This window comes from Medicago sativa, chromosome 8, assembly GCF_051527215.1.
Source record: "Medicago sativa cultivar Bolivia chromosome 8, Bolivia_mono, whole genome shotgun sequence".
Classification (NCBI taxonomy): Eukaryota; Viridiplantae; Streptophyta; class Magnoliopsida; order Fabales; family Fabaceae; genus Medicago; species Medicago sativa.
This window is the reverse complement of record NC_140756.1, coordinates 71,093,361-71,110,663: the sequence shown is the minus strand read 5'-3', so window position 1 is coordinate 71,110,663 and position 17,303 is coordinate 71,093,361. Positions and strand designations below refer to the sequence as shown.

Sequence of the window (17,303 nt, the reverse complement as noted above, 5' to 3'; positions counted from 1 at the left end):
AAAATAGTAAATGTTAGAACGGTGTATCCCACTAAAGTAAATAAATAAATGTGTACAAAAAGTGCAAAAGATTGATCACAAAGTTTGACAAATTGTGCCTAGTGTAGGAGTATTGTTGTAGTTTTAATATTATGCAATATTAAGGCTACAATGCACTTTTAACTTTATTTTCGCCGTACACTATATTTGAGCGTCGGTCTACTTATCAGTAAATATGAATCATAATCAATTCATGTGAACGTTTTATATTTTGATTTGCCACAAATTATCTTCAGATTAGATTATCATGTTTGAGCCATGATCAGACACTAAATATGAATATACTTTCCATTCGAGATTTAAATATAGATTTTCTACTTTGTGCAAGACCAACCCTTCTTTTTATATGCAAGTGGAGGAAATGTATATATAAAGATACTTTTTAGTGGGAAGTCTATCATGTAAAAAGAAAAATTATAGTGATTTTACTCTTGGGTTACTAGGTCTAAAAGAGAATTATCTTTTTGACAGAATATGGTTTAGATTGGGAAATGCTGAGGGTCCATGTCGTTCCCAAGTTTATGGTGCGGAAGTGGAGTAGGAATCAACAACATGCTAGGGTAGGGTGATTAAACCAACGGAGTATTTGAACTTAATTTAACATCATCCTCACAAATTGCACTTAAAAGGAAAGATTGAAAGATTCTCTATTTTAAAAATTCTGTGGATACAAAAATAATTGAATGAATTTGTGCTATTAAAAAGGCTTATACTACTTCACATGGGTTTTCTAGGAAATCGTATAGAAATTTCTTTTTCTCAAATTTTTAGAGTTAAGAGAAGAAAAAAAAAATGTCGAAATCTTGAATTATGGCACAATTGACTAGTGTAAGTGTGTACGGATCAATAGAGGGATGGGAGGTGTGTGTACCCTTACAAATTTTATTCCATTTGTTCACTTTTTGCAATTGATGGACGACATATGGTGCATCAAAGCTCAAGATAGCTAGAATCTTCAATTGGTGGTTTCCATTATTTTTTTTTAAAATGGTAGGACATTGACTTGACGAATCTGGCTTGTTTCAAAAGGAAATGAAAATATTAGTATTTCTTCTTTCTTTCTTTTTTATGAAAATAATCAGTATTTCTTGTTTCAAAAGGAAATGAAAATATTAGTATTTCTTCTTTCTTTCTTTCTTTTTTATAAAAATAATTAGTATTTTTTTTCCGAACGAAACGTGATAAACAAGACCAACTCTTACATAGTTACAACCCCAAATATATTTTATTTAGACACACACATAAAAGATAAAATTTGAAAGAGAAGCGATATTAAATTATGTGACTCTCTTTTAAATGTAATCATCTATATGGGAGCGTCCAAGTAAAATTTATTTAACGTTGTGTCTATGCAAGGGTTACTCGATAAACAAAGACCCCTAACATCATCCATGACAATAAACGATGGGCCACGACAAGCAACATCGAACTCATAACCTTGAAAGGAAAGAGAGTGTATTTGTTTGCTAAAAAATATTCACAAACGATTAGCTTTACTATAAATATAATGAATAGATGTCTTACAATCACAAAGTTGAAGAAGAGAAATGATCTCTTGTAAATTAGGATGGAGAAATACATTATTCTAGTTGCAGAACGAACCATATCCACTATGAGGAACTAAATGGTCATGTGATTTGAAGATCCTTTAGTTGATTTTAGGCTAAATTGCACTTTTAACTCCTTAAATTTGTTAATTGTGTGATTTTGACCCCCTTAATTTGTTGTGGGATTTCCACCCCCAATTTTATCCCATTTTTTATTTGGTAGCCCCTCACTCAATTTTGTGCTTGATTGTCATTTTTGTATGATGATATTTCATCCTTGTCACAATGCCACGTGGATTTTAATGACATTGAAAAAATGTTACTGCAAAAACTTTGGGTATCTTAATAATATACAAGTGAGCTACATTTTTTAGCATCCTAATCCAACGTGTCAATCTCTCAACCCCCTAATGCCAAATCAGCAAAATGTTCAAGTACAAAAAATGATCAAAATTAGCAATGTAGATCAGAAAACTACATTTGAAAATCACTTTATAATTGAAAAATCTCATTTTTATTCATTTTGATCATATAAATTTTGATTGATGGATTTCCCTCCAAGAAACCTCATTTTCGGACCACATATTAAGTAACAAACAAAAAAAATTAAAACCCAGGCCCAGTTGGTATTCCAGCCCAATACTCAGCCCTCTTCTCTTTTCAGAGACATTAATTGCAAAACCTAAAAAAGTGATGCTTTTTCCTGGTCTGCCGCTGGAGATTTCAAACTAGAACACCAAAATTATAAAGCAAATCAGCTATGGGACAAAACCCTTAATCACCATATCAGATTAAACCAGAACATCTTTCCTCTTTGATTGTTAAATTACCACCACCAGTCACTGTCGATGGTTTCCTAAACACCACAGTTTCCATACAAAGGGTTGCAAATCAACGTGTTTCAGTCTACAAACTGGTCGAATCTTTGCGATTTTCGAATTGGTGGATGTGCTGTGAGGATAAGATTAAGGTTAATTTCATCTTACAAGGTAAAAATAATTCACTCTTCTAATTCAAAATTGTCCCTCCACATTGAACCCTAAAATTTAATCTTTTTTAATCTAAAATCCAAAACCCTAGCAGGTGCCTATAAAAGGTGCGTTTTGGGTGAAGGAAAAGTCACCCCTGAATTGCTTTGTGTTGACATTGCAATTCTCTTTTCCCCTCCTTTAGTTTATGCTTTTCTGCATTTACATTTTAACTGTTTGAAAAAAAAAATCAAAAACATTTTTCATTCAAGAGAAAAAATGATGTCTAACTCATCTGATTTTTCAGCAATTTTTGAGATTTCAACTGAAAAAACTTTTTGGAACTTGAAGGGTAAGATCATTAGGCTTTGGCAAGTGTCTAATTTCAATGGAAATAGGATGCCTTTTTCCATTGAACTGGTCATTCTTGATGAGGCTGGTGATAGGATCCACGCCTCAGTTAAGAAGACTCTGATTTACAAGTTTAGGAATGATCTCTTTGAAGGAAAATGCTTTAGTTTTGAAAATATGGGTGTTGCCAACAATGGTGGTGGTTATAGAACCACTAGGCGCATCTACAAGCTGAACTTTCAGTTCAGTTCAAAGGTTCAATACCTCCCTACTCTTGAAATCACTAAGTCTCCTTATCTATTGGTTCCAATCTCTGAAGTTATTGGAGGAACCTATGACACTGATTACTTAGTTGGTAATTTTCGTATTTCCATTTAGATTTTTTTGTTATCTTTCAATAGTCCAATAGTTTTTATTGTTAACAATTGTCTATTTAACTCTGTATTATTTTTACCATTGTTTTAGACATCATTAGTGTCTTGACTGGTGTTTGAAGTGAGAGGGAACTTGAGAGGAATGGAAACATGACAAAGCTCAATGTCATTGAACTTGAGGCTGAAGGGTAAGGCAATGTTTTTTTCAACTGCTTGATTTCTTTCTTTATTAGTTTATATATTATTGGTTCTTATTTAACTTGATTATGTTTGAAACAGGTTCAAGATACAATGTACTTTGTTTGGAAGTTATGTAGATGATCTCAACAGCTTCATAGCAAGTGGAGATATCCAAAATGCCATTGTGATCATCCAACTTGCTAAAGCAAAAAGCTTTCAAGGTTAGGACTATTCGTAACTTGCTCCCCTCTTACATTTTCATTTGATTCCTAGATATTCATATATGTTTTATAAGTTGCCAATGCTATTGTATCCTTTCTTTACTTTGTGAAAATTCTACTTAATTAATTTGTATATATTCCTTTAGATAAAATGCATGTTTAGAACTGTCTTGGATGCACCAAAGTTATTTACAAGCCTACATGTGATGCTGCTGTTAGCATGAGGAATAGGTATATCTTTAGTATTTTGGTTTCTAATTGGGATTTCATGTAAAACTTAATGTAGTATTTTGTTTGACATTTATTTTTGTGTTTTTTTAGGTTGTCTGAGACTGTTGATACGCCATCCCCACTTGGTTTAACCCAGCTGCAACCTGAAGCAAAACTTGACCCTAGAGAAGAGTTTTTGTATGGAACACCCAGGAACACTATGCAGGGGCTCAAAGATGCAACCACTGCGAGTGTTGTGCTTTTTTGTTGTTACTAAGCACAGTCTTTCTATTAAATCATGATTACTTACTTTGTGCTTCTTTATATGAAAGAATGAAGTATATGTTGTGCTTGGGACCATTAAGAGAATAGTTAACAGGGAAAATTTTTGGTATACTGCATGTGTATGCTCTAAGGCTGTCATACCTGATTCTCAAATGTTCTACTGTGAGAAGTGTGATACGCATGTGAAGAAAGTATTCTCTAGGTGATCTACTTTACTCTATACCTCTTAGTTAAAGTTTATGTGTTTGACCAAAGACCTTATACACACTATAAATTAACTGTATGTTTCATAACTGCACTAGGTACTGTTTGAGGGTGAGAGCAATTGATCACACAGATTGTACTACCTTAGTAATTTTTGACAAAGAAGCAACTTCACTTTTTAACAAGAGTTCTGTTGACATGCTGGCTGAACATGGAGTGGTAAGTCATTGGATGAATAAAGTGTTTCTTTGTATTTTTAAGATCAGCACACTTAAAAGATTCACTAATACATGATTTTTGAATGTATAGGCTATTTCTGAGGGTCATCTACCACCTGAAATTGCTGGAATCATTGGCAAAACTTTCCTCTTCAAGGTAGAGACCAAAGCTGATCAAAGCTCCAGATTTGAGCAATTATTCCGGGTGAGGAAGATTTGTGCTGTTGCTGATATTATCAGCGAGTTCATGAAGAAATGGGAAGTGGAAGAAGCGGCTTTCTTCAAAAACACAATGGTATTTTCTTTTGGCTGTTAAGAGTTGGACCCAAATGTTTCCCCAAATTTTATTGATCAACTTTAGACTATTTTAAATCTTAAAGGTAATGGTTTTCATTCATATATGATGTCGGAAGCTTCTTCCTTAAGTGTTTTGTTGGACAAGGGGAAAGCCCCCATGATTGTTGGCTCTACCAATGTCTTGAATCAAGAGGTGAGACTTAAAATTTTACTGTTTGATAATATCCTATTTTTCCAGAAATAGTTTGGACCTCTAAGTAACTATATGCCAATACCATTTTTTAGGATGAATTTTCCTTATCTGAACCAATTGAGAAGTGAAAGGAAATGCATTTGGGGGAGGGTTCCGGTGTTGTCAAACATGTCAGAAGTTCAAATGAGTATATTGTGGTTGTTACTTAGTTTTAGAAATTCTGGATTGCAATATCTGACATTGTTATTTTGATCACAGGATCTGCTGCATAAATTTGCAGGGCAGATTGTAACACCCCGTTTTCCCAACATAAAAATTTCACATATAAATCAGAGTCATTCAACATAAACGGAATGTTACACTTCTTAAAAATCATAAATGGAATAAATAACAATTCATCCATCATAAATTGGTCAACATAAATATTCAAAAACTTCGTAACAGATTTTAATTCAACAACATAATTAGTCTTGGCACGAAGGCCTCATCAAAACATCTCGTAATAATCCAAAAACTAAATCATAGTCATGTAAAATCATAAGCAGTACGTAAGGAATAGAAATTAGCCACAAAAGTTCCCATCCCGTTACGTATTAGAGCACTTAAAGACACAGTGAGAGATAGCCACTCACGATAGCAATCAACAGCTACTTATTCTCAATCATCTGCAAGTTACCCATACGAAGAGCAACATTTCCAAGCAGAAGGGGTGAGATTCACAAACAATAATGTTAAGCATATAATTCAACAATTATATTTAACAACATAAACATCATCAACATATCATAACAATGGTCATGTAGCATCATTATCATCATCATAATCAATTTCATAATCAACATCAATATCAACTTCATAAATCAACTTAACAACTTGACTCGACAATGCAACTTAACTCGACTATGCAACTCTATCATTTTACTCATGCATTTGGTACCATTCTAGGGCATAAGCCCTCGTCGCTTTTGAGCATAAATATACTCCTAGGGCATGAGCCCTCGTCGCTATTGAGCAAAAGCTCCTAGGGCATGAGCCCTCGTCTTTAAATGAGTATGCATGGACTCAACATCTTACAACTTAGACAACATGAACGTCTTATATGACTCCAATAATTTGGATCAACATCTCACATCTTAGACCGACACATGCAGCTTTAATCAATAGTAAACAGCAACATGGCAACACATCAATAATCTCAAGATATAACAATATCAAAATGTAATCATCGTCTCAAAACATCACTTATAATTCACATAATGCATATAAGATTATATATATCATCAGTAACAACATTAAATCATCTTATAACAACTTCACAAATCATCGTTAATATTATATTCAAACATCAACAATTCATCATATAACATCGTATTCAAACATCAACAATGAAGTGGATATAATAGTCACAAGGAAGGGGGGGTTTGAATTGTGACCCTTTTAAAAATTAAACCTGTAACTTAAAATTAATTCTCAAGTTGTGAACTTGGAATGGTTAAGTTAGGAGACTGACTTCAGAACGTTCTGAAGTGTTAGTGCAAAAACAGTTTAAATAAATAAATAAATGTGTTTGTGTGTGTTGTGTATACTGTAAATAAAGAGTATAGGGAAGAGAGAATCAACACACAGAGATTTATAGTGGTTCCCCCAATGTGGGTTAGTCCACTCCTCACAATCTTGTGAGAGTTTCCACTATGATGCTTGAGATAACCTCTCAAATCCTGCACCTTACAATCTTTGTTCACATGAACAGTTACAACCCTGTATTCTCTAAGCCTCAGCAGGCTTGCATCTTCTTGCTAAGTTACCCACTTAGACTTTTACACCTTTTGCTCAAACTAACACTTTAGTACCCCTAAAGCTAGATGAGACTTTCTTTTCTTCTTGCTAAGTTACCCACTTAGACTTTTGCACCTTCTGCTCAAACTAACACTTTTGTACCCCTAAAGCTAGATGAGACTTTCTTTTCTTCTTGCTAAGTTACCCACTTAGACTTTTACACCTTCAACTCAAACTAACACTTTAGTACCCCTAAAGCTAGATGAGACTTTACAAGATGTTTGGAGTTTGAATGTTTGTGAAACAAACAGAAGAAGAAGAAGAAGAACTTATCTTTGAAAAGATAAGAGAAAGAGAATTGATTTACACTTAAAAAGACTTCTTGGAATCTTTGTGATGATCAATTTTTTGCTAAAGCTTCACAACAATGTTCATGTTGTTTTTCTTGTTGCTTTGCAATGGTGCGTGTTATGCTGAGGCCTTGATCTCTTTTTATAGAGTTTCTTGAACCTTTGTAGCCGTTGGAGAGTGTCCACTGGTCTTGTGCCACGTGTCATGGGACCCACCAACTTACACTTGAATTCTGGGCAAAACTGATATACTTCAGAATGTTGTTGTGTTCTTGAGAATACTTCAGAATGTTGTTGTGTTCTTGAGAATTTTCCAGAATATTGTTGTTTTCTTGATGATCTTCATCTGGGTTCATGTGAATTGACGGTCAGATGTGCATCTGGGCTTTTTGCAGATGAATGTCACATGAATTTTTGGGTTGTACTTGAAGATTTGCTTTGTACGACTTCAGAATGTTCCTTGGTCAGATTTTCTTTGCAATCTGCCTTGGAACAAGTGCAGAATTGATAAAGTGGAACTGTCACTTCAAGCCCATGCTTTAGGGGATTTGGTTTGCTTTGTACAGTACCAACTCCCTTATGTGTCGAAATCCTGTTGAATCAGACTTGATCTTGCTTTTGGATTTGCTTTTTACTTTTCAACCACTGTACTGTTCATGTTAGAAAAAGCATGGAGCAGGATCGAACTTTCTGAACTCAGGGGACTTCAGAATGTTCCTTTTGTTTCACTTAGGATGATTTGTAAGACTCTTATTTGATGTAATCAAATCCTAATAGTGAAACATCTATGAAGTGCAGTATGAAAAACATCTAGGATGATATTCTTAATGGAATATTCCTAATGTTTTGTACTTCAAATGTTCATAGTCTTGAATGAACATTGAAGATGCCCTTTTTGACTTTAATCAAATAAATGCCTTTATTCCTTGATTGATCTTAGTCAATGTACTTTACTGGGCTTTTATTTAAGTCACGTGAACCTTGCATGTTCTTCATTTGGTTCATGAATTTCTGGGCTTGGTTCTTGATGTTCATCATGAACAACTTTCTGAACTCTGTTCAACCTTCTGAACTCTTTTAACTTTCTGAACTCTAACTGAGTTCTTAAGTCTTTATGTCCTTTGATTTCTTGTTTCTTGGTATGATTTAAACTTTGTTTGTGTCTTGGTCAATCATTTAAGAACGCACAAATACCAAGAACTATCAAAGTCCATTAATCCTTTAATCACCATATATGCCTTTAATGATTTCTTGATCCAAAGTCAAAATCATTGTATGCATAAGATATGTTCATGTCACATCTGTTCTTGCATGTTCTTGGTGTGGACATTGATTTATGGGTTTGCTCTAATGAACCTTCTGAGCAACCTTCTAAACAACCTTATGAACTCCTTCTGGGTTCATACATATGAACTTCAGAATGTTTCTTCTGGGTTCATTCCTTTTTGACGACTGTACTTTGTGCTGAACTTTCTGATGTTCATAAACATACTAATGTTCTTCAACACTTTGAACCTTATGAAGGTTATTTCTTTATTCCCTTCAAAAACTACTTGAAGCATATAAAGGAGAGATCATTTGTTTTGACAAACAAGATGATTCTTTCTTTGAAGTCCAAAAGAATATTTCTTTGCATCATTGCTTGTAACCGATGACTTGAAATATTCTTGTTTATCCATGAAGTAATCCTTTAATATTTCTGGATATATTCAGGGTTAATGTTCATGATTATTATGAACTCCATTCATATGAACATTCTGAACTCTGTTCATATGAACATTCTGAACTCTGAACTTCTTATCTTCAGAAGCTTTGGAAGTGTGATACTTTGAGGAGGTTCTAAGAATCTTCCTAACTTGTATGCATATTTCCTTTTATCTTGTTTACCCATGGAGGATCTTCAAATCATATAGCACAAAACTCAATGTGAGTTTTGTCACATAAATTCAAGCACATTCTTGTGTAGCTTGTGATGTAAGTTCTTCCATCATGATTCAAGTTCTTCCATCATGATTCTTGAGCTATGAATCTTCATGCAGATATGATATTGTTGTTTCAACTGATGATATACTCATTCTTTCATTGTTGAGTAGATATAATGCACTTATTAATGTGGGTGGCTTCTAGCTTATCCACTTATGTGATTCCTATTCTTATCACAAAAACTCAAGTGCAATCATCAGTAGAACACCATTCATAAAACTTATTATTTATTCCACGAGGTTTGTTATCATTAAAACATTCATCAAAAAGATTTTTGCTTCAACAATCTCCCCCTTTTTGATGATGACAAACCTTTTGAATAAATATTAAGTTTAATGATGGATATAATAATAAATGTAAGAATGTTCATGGATATGCAATTAAACTCCCCCTAAACACATGCAAGAGTTTAATTCTTATCAAACTGATTAAACTCCCCCTCAACATATGGAAAAGGTTAATTCATAACATTCATCATTAATTAAATCCATTTTAGATTTCTCTCTCCTATAATACATATGTCTCCCCATCCTAGGTTTTTCTCCCATCATATATATCTCTCCCCCTTTTGTCATCTATCAAAAAGTAGTAAGGGTGATATGAAGGAAAAGTGACATAATTTTGGAAGGTAAGAATTCACAAGTGCATTCATATATAAAACTCATGGTTTAATTAAAACACATTGCAGGAATCATGATCAATCATTATTTCAATCAGTTGTATAAACAAAACATGAAAAATGAGAACATATGCAACCATTTCAACATATTCAAAAAATGAGATATTTTCTTCAAAATTTGAGAAAATGTTTTTGTCCTTGGTTTCAATGTTTTCGAAAAGATTGATATTTTCAAGTATAGAAAACTCCCCCTAAGTTTTAGAGATGAATATCCTATTACATTTCAAATCTTTTGATTTTCTAAGAAAATAATTATTTTCTTTTACTTATTGTCATAGCAGATAAGTTTTTCATTTTGACAAAGTCATGCTCATAATTTAGAAATTAATTATCTAATCTAAATTGAGTTTTTAAAAGAGAAAAGATCAATTGATCTTATTCAGCAATTTTTTGAAATTGAGAGAAAGTGAAGTATTTGTGGAAGCGGTGAAATCAGAGTTTAGAAAAGATCTTTCTCTCTTTACAATATTCTCATGTTGGAAAATATTGTTGAATTTTTTCAAAAGATGAAATGCTTCAAAGTATCATTTGATGCAAGATAGTTTCTTTAGAAGAAAACAATTACAAGCAACAATTTTTGACACAATTTGTGGAAAACACACATGTTCACAATTTTGTGGAAAACACACATATGTAGGTGTGTGTGTGTGTGTGTGTGTGTGTGTGAGTGATACCTTTTGAGTGTTGATCTTTCAAGTTTTCATGCTTCAAAAGTATGTTAAACACTTAAGGTCAAATTGCAAGATAGTCTTATGCAACAAATTTATGCACAAACAGATATTGATATGCCATTGATGTTTACAACTTTATCTTTGTCTTCAATTTTTGCAATTAAAGTAAGATAATTATTCAACAATGCTTAAAACAAATTTTTATGCTCAAAGCAAGGCCAATATAAGTTTAAGAACAAAAAATGCAAACCTTAGAGCAATTTTTGAAGATTATAACAAGATCACACACAGCATCAACATGAAGATCAAGTATATAAAAAATCTTCTAATGATAAATTCAAACATAAGATTCATTTGAAATCATGTTTGAAGAATGGTATTTTCATAAACCATATCAAAATCAAGTGAATATCTTCACGTTTCAATTATTTTGAAGTTTGACAAATTAAGACATTTTTTATGTTTCAAATCAATGAACAATCATGATTCAACATTTATGATCAGACATTCCTATCAATTATTTAACAACAATGATGATTTAGTTTGCAACTCATGTCAATAACTCAGATAGAAATGCATCAGAATCATTTATTTCAAATGTGAAAAGATAAGTATTCACAAAATGATGTAACACATTTAACATTTAACATGATAATTAAAAAGGAATTTGGGGCAAACAATGAGAGAATATTATGCATGAATTTATACATAACAGAAGTATTCCCTTGTTCAATTATAAGAATACTAATTCATTTTAAATGCACCCTTAATATATCTTGTTAAAGGATAAGACATCATGCAATGATTTTAATTATCAATTATGACTTTTGCAGTTGCAAATAAGTATAATATCACCATGAAAGGAGTATGAAGAAAAATATTTCCCTTAGGTATAAACAGCACATATTAATCATGACAAAATTTGATGCATTCAATCATCATATCATATTTATCATAGTGCAATAAATGTGTACCTTATGGGATGATATCCCTCACTTTGAGATTCAATCAAGAGAGCATGCTTCTCTTTCTTTGAAATACTTTCTCATCTGGATGGAGAACTCCAAGCATCAATAAGCATGACTTTCCGAAGCAGCTTAATCATCAGTAGCTTTCTCTTCTTCTTAGTCTTTCCATCTTTCTGATATGAGTGTCTTTTAACATATCCAGATGTTTCAGGATCTGCAGACATATGATCAACAGATGGAATGCTTCGTTCATGAAGAATGTTTCTTTGAACATTCTGAACTTGAGTTGAAGGAATTGTTCCATCATTTTCCATTTGAGAATCCTCAAAGATACTTGTATTGAAATCTGAGCTGAATTCCTCCATATTCAGATCAAAACCAGCTTGATTTCCAGCTAGCTTATCCTCATTAGATTCCTTTGTGGTAGTGCAACATCATGCATATGTTGATCTTTTAATGACACAAGATCATTTCCCATATCAGATTCTAGAACAATTTCTTGTTCATGAAACTGGAGTTCACTCATGATGTTAGTAACATCACTTCAGATTTTGAAATTGTTTTAGCAGTAGAAGATTTAAAGGATCCTTCTCCAATAAAAGCTTCCAGCTTTGTTAGCTTTCTGAGGTATTTTTCAGAAGCTTCTTCAATTTCATTAACCTTCTGAAGTTGTTATGCAGGAACTTCAACAGAAGGTAGTGATCCTGATGCTTGAGGAATGAGGTCAATTGATACTTCATTCTCTTGAGGCAGATTTGGTTCAGCAGTTGCATTTGTCTGAACATTCTGAACTATGATTGCAGGTTTTTCTTGAAGTTCCTGAATCATTTCCTGAGTCTCCTGAAGCACTTCCTCATTGTTATCAAGTTGTGCATCTTGGTACACATTCAAGTCCATTAATTCTTGTCTTGTACCTCCTTAACAAGAAACAAAGAATCAAAGGACATTAAGAACTCAGTCAAAGTTTCTTTCTGAGTTCCATCTTTTAGTAGCTGCATCCACTTTCTAAACAGCTTCTTTAGCAATGTCTGCAACTTCTTGGAAGTTTCTTCAGGGATGTCTTGATCCATTGTTAGAGGATCCTCATTGTTGTCAAATTCTTTATGTCAAAGATTTGACAATCCTTCTCATACACTTCACTTTTTCAGAGGCATCTTAAAATGCTTGAATATGAGTGTGAAGACCAATTCATATAGAATATGAGAAGTCTTCTTGTTCTTCAATCATATGTTGCAAAAACATGTAGTTGAGATTGAAAGACAATATGTTGAGAACATGGTATATGATCAACATTAATGACATACTCAAACACTTTCACTTATTGTAGCAAGTGAATGCAGAGATTGTTTAGACAAGTCTTTTGATCATACCATCTTCTTCAATCTTGAGCTTGCAGAGATAATTCTCTTATTTGCATCATATGAGTGCAGTTCTTATGACCAGTAAGGTCCTTGATGTTTGATCAACATTCTCTAACCTTCCAAAGTTGTTGAATGTTCTTTGAGTAATAGCTCTTGCTGACCAATTTTCTCAAAGTATAAGATTTCTACCTTGCTTGAAAACAGAGGGATGAACTTTGAAGCTTTAAATTTTTTGATTGAGTAGCTTCAGCATCAGGAGCATTTTCCTGAACATTCTGATATGCAAATTCACGAGCATTCTGATCTTCAATTTCAGATGTTTCTTGAACATTCTGAATTGCAGTCACTTTGAACGTTCTGATCTTCAGTTTCAGATGTTTCTTGAACAATCTGAACTGTTTCCTGAGCATCTTGAAACACATCAGTATTGAAGCCTGAGTTTAGATCATTTATGTTGAGATCAAAACCAGTTGAAAATTCTATTTGGTCATCTTCTTGAGATTGAGCATTTTCTCCCCTCATCATCTTAGAAGCCAAGATTTTTGCAACTTCCTGAGTATCTTCATCAACTTCTTGAGCAACTTGCTCAGTATTTTCTTCAACTCTCAGATCTTGGTCAAGAGGGTTTTCTTCAACATTCTGAGGTGTGCCAACCTTCTGATGTTCTTTTTCATCAACATTCTCAACTTCTTTTTGAAGAGATGCATCACCAGCTGAGTCAATCTTCTGACCGTTTTCTTCAGTGATTGCAACAACCATATGAACTTCTTGAGGTATCTCATCATCTTCCATTTGAGTGACAACCTCATCTTGTATAATTTCTTCTTCAACAACTTCATCTTCTTTCTGAAGCTGTTCTTCATTCTTACCAGCAATATTCTGAACTGCTTTTCTTGCAAGCTCAAAAACTTGTTTAAACAACACTAGGGCTGGAGAAGAATGAGCTTCATCATCTTCCATACTTTCAGGAGATCCATCTCCTTCTTACTTCTGTATGCTGGATGGGTTTCTAACCTTCTCAACTCTTCTTTTCTTCCTAGTTTTCTGAACTTTCTGATCTACATATCTTTTCACAGATCCAGATGTTCCTGAAGTTGGAGGAGTTGGCATGTTTGAAGTGGTGATGTGAAGTTGTCCTAAGGTTTTGGTTGTGAATCTCATGAAGGTGTATTTACTTTCTTCACCTTCTAAGGATACTTGTGCAACCTTAAAGATGGGAGTCATATGGATCCCATATGGCAACTCAACAACTTTTTGTTTGACAGCCAAACAAGAATCAATCATGTATTGAAGGATTATGAAGCAGAGGTTGAGTTTTGTTTTGGTCATGAGATGATACATAAATCAGTATCAGCATCATAGGTTCCACATCTAGGGAGTAAAGTGTGCCTAATCATGTTATGGAAGATTTTAGGGACATCTTTAAGATTTGCGGAATCATGATCAGGTTTGGTGTATTCTAGGATAGGTTGTGGTTCATGTTTAGGTGATGACAAATGATAGCTTCTTAGAGGTGTGCAAGTAAATGAAGTTTTGGTTTTTTGACTTGAACTCATTTTAAATTGTTCCATTGTTCTAGAACAACTTATCACCATCTTGAGAAGTTTCAGAATCTTCATCATTTTGATCACCACATATTTCTTGAACATAATTTGTAAATGAATCAAGTTTTTCCTAGAAATTTAGAAGACATTCCTGCATCACAAATTGGTAAAGCTCTTGGTACCCGTATTACTTTGGGTCCTTGGAGGTTAGTGTTTCTCTTCTTGAGAGATTCTTTCTTATGACCACATTCTGAATTAAGATGATCAGATTTGTTGAAACAAGAAAACTATATTTTACCAATCTCAACCCTTTGAGCTCATTCTAATTTAGGATAAAATGTCTTTTTGAAATGAGGATTTTTCTAAAAAAAATGCAGGTTCATAATGTTGAATTCTTTTTCAAAATGAACATTTTTCATTTACCTTCTCACTTTTGTTTGTGATAGGTTATGAATCCTAAACCAGCTTTTTGAAAGGTCTTAACAGACTTTAGAAAGTTGAATATGTCATTTTTCAAAGTTTTACTTTCCTTTTCAAAATAACATCTTGTTTCAAAAATTCAGACTTTTCTAAATCTTACAAATTTTTGATCATTGAGAATCTTATGTTTCTCAAATATTTAAAAATGATAGTACTACAATTTTTGAATGGTTTTAAGATATATATCATTCAGGATTAGTAGTTTCACATTTTCTTTCTTTATACAAGAAAAGTTATTATTTTAAAAGTTCATACTTTTAAGATAAAATGCATGAGTTATATGAGATATTATTAAACACTTTATATAAAAGATAAAGATTAGAATTTCTTACCTCTTCACTTCTTGTGTTTGTCTTTACTCATGTGTTGACTTCAAAATGATCTCTGGTTGCCATCTTTGCATCTTCTTCTTCAGAGGACATTTAGTTTTGAAGTATCCCACATTGTTGCATATGTGACATGCACTTTGATTTGCAGGCTTTGACATCACTTCCTTCTGGATCTTTTCCTCATACACTGTTAAGTGCTTAAACCATAGAGGCGGGCTCTGATGCCAATTGAAGTGGATATAATAGTCACAAGGAAGGGGGGGTTTGAATTGTGACCCTTTTAAAAATTAAACCTGTAACTTAAAATTAATTCTCAAGTTGTGAACTTGGAATGGTTAAGTTAGGAGACTGACTTCAGAACGTTCTGAAGTGTTAGTGCAAAAACAGTTTAAATAAATAAATGTGTTTGTGTGTGTTGTGTATACTGTAAATAAAGAGTATAGGGAAGAGAGAATCAACACACAGAGATTTATAGTGGTTCCCCCAATGTGGGTTAGTCCACTCCTCACAATCTTGTGAGAGTTTCCACTATGATGCTTGAGATAACCTCTCAAATCCTGCACCTTACAATCTTTGTTCACATGAACAGTTACAACCCTGTATTCTCTAAGCCTCAGCAGGCTTGCATCTTCTTGCTAAGTTACCCACTTAGACTTTTACACCTTTTGCTCAAACTAACACTTTAGTACCCCTAAAGCTAGATGAGACTTTCTTTTCTTCTTGCTAAGTTACCCACTTAGACTTTTGCACCTTCTGCTCAAACTAACACTTTTGTACCCCTAAAGCTAGATGAGACTTTCTTTTCTTCTTGCTAAGTTACCCACTTAGACTTTTACACCTTCAACTCAAACTAACACTTTAGTACCCCTAAAGCTAGATGAGACTTTACAAGATGTTTGGAGTTTGAATGTTTGTGAAACAAACAGAAGAAGAAGAAGAAGAACTTATCTTTGAAAAGATAAGAGAAAGAGAATTGATTTACACTTAAAAAGACTTCTTGGAATCTTTGTGATGATCAATTTTTTGCTAAAGCTTCACAACAATGTTCATGTTGTTTTTCTTGTTGCTTTGCAATGGTGCGTGTTATGCTGAGGCCTTGATCTCTTTTTATAGAGTTTCTTGAACCTTTGTAGCCGTTGGAGAGTGTCCACTGGTCTTGTGCCACGTGTCATGGGACCCACCAACTTACACTTGAATTCTGGGCAAAACTGATATACTTCAGAATGTTGTTGTGTTCTTGAGAATACTTCAGAATGGTGTTGTGTTCTTGAGAATTTTCCAGAATATTGTTGTTTTCTTGATGATCTTCATCTGGGTTCATGTGAATTGACGGTCAGATGTGCATCTGGGCTTTTTGCAGATGAATGTCACATGAATTTTTGGGTTGTACTTGAAGATTTGCTTTGTACGACTTCAGAATGTTCCTTGGTCAGATTTTCTTTGCAATCTGCCTTGGAACAAGTGCAGAATTGATAAAGTGGAACTGTCACTTCAAGCCCATGCTTTAGGGGATTTGGTTTGCTTTGTACAGTACCAACTCCCTTATGTGTCGAAATCCTGTTGAATCAGACTTGATCTTGCTTTTGGATTTGCTTTTTACTTTTCAACCACTGTACTGTTCATGTTAGAAAAAGCATGGAGCAGGATCGAACTTTCTGAACTCAGGGGACTTCAGAATGTTCCTTTTGTTTCACTTAGGATGATTTGTAAGACTCTTATTTGATGTAATCAAATCCTAATAGTGAAACATCTATGAAGTGCAGTATGAAAAACATCTAGGATGATATTCTTAATGGAATATTCCTAATGTTTTGTACTTCAAATGTTCATAGTCTTGAATGAACATTGAAGATGCCCTTTTTGACTTTAATCAAATAAATGCCTTTATTCCTTGATTGATCTTAGTCAATGTACTTTACTGGGCTTTTATTTAAGTCACGTGAACCTTGCATGTTCTTCATTTGGTTCATGAATTTCTGGGCTTGGTTCTTGATGTTCATCATGAACAACTTTCTGAACTCTGTTCAACCTTCTGAACTCTTTTAACTTTCTGAACTCTAACTGAGTTCTTAAGT

At 33.5% G+C, this 17,303-nt stretch overlaps 1 protein-coding gene and 1 pseudogene across 1 annotated transcript; both read left to right on the top strand.

The window, feature by feature from the left end:
- The first annotated feature begins 2,836 nt into the window (after positions 1-2,836).
- On the top strand, positions 2,837-4,128 carry LOC146901110 (uncharacterized; annotated as a pseudogene).
- On the top strand, positions 3,901-4,913 carry LOC146901109 (uncharacterized). The gene is made up of 5 exons (XM_085737020.1): positions 3,901-3,911; positions 4,002-4,137; positions 4,223-4,377; positions 4,478-4,598; positions 4,689-4,913. Exons 1-5 carry the CDS (start codon positions 3,901-3,903, stop codon positions 4,911-4,913), a joined length of 648 nt encoding a protein of 215 aa, XP_085593146.1.
- The last annotated feature ends 12,390 nt before the right edge of the window (positions 4,914-17,303 follow it).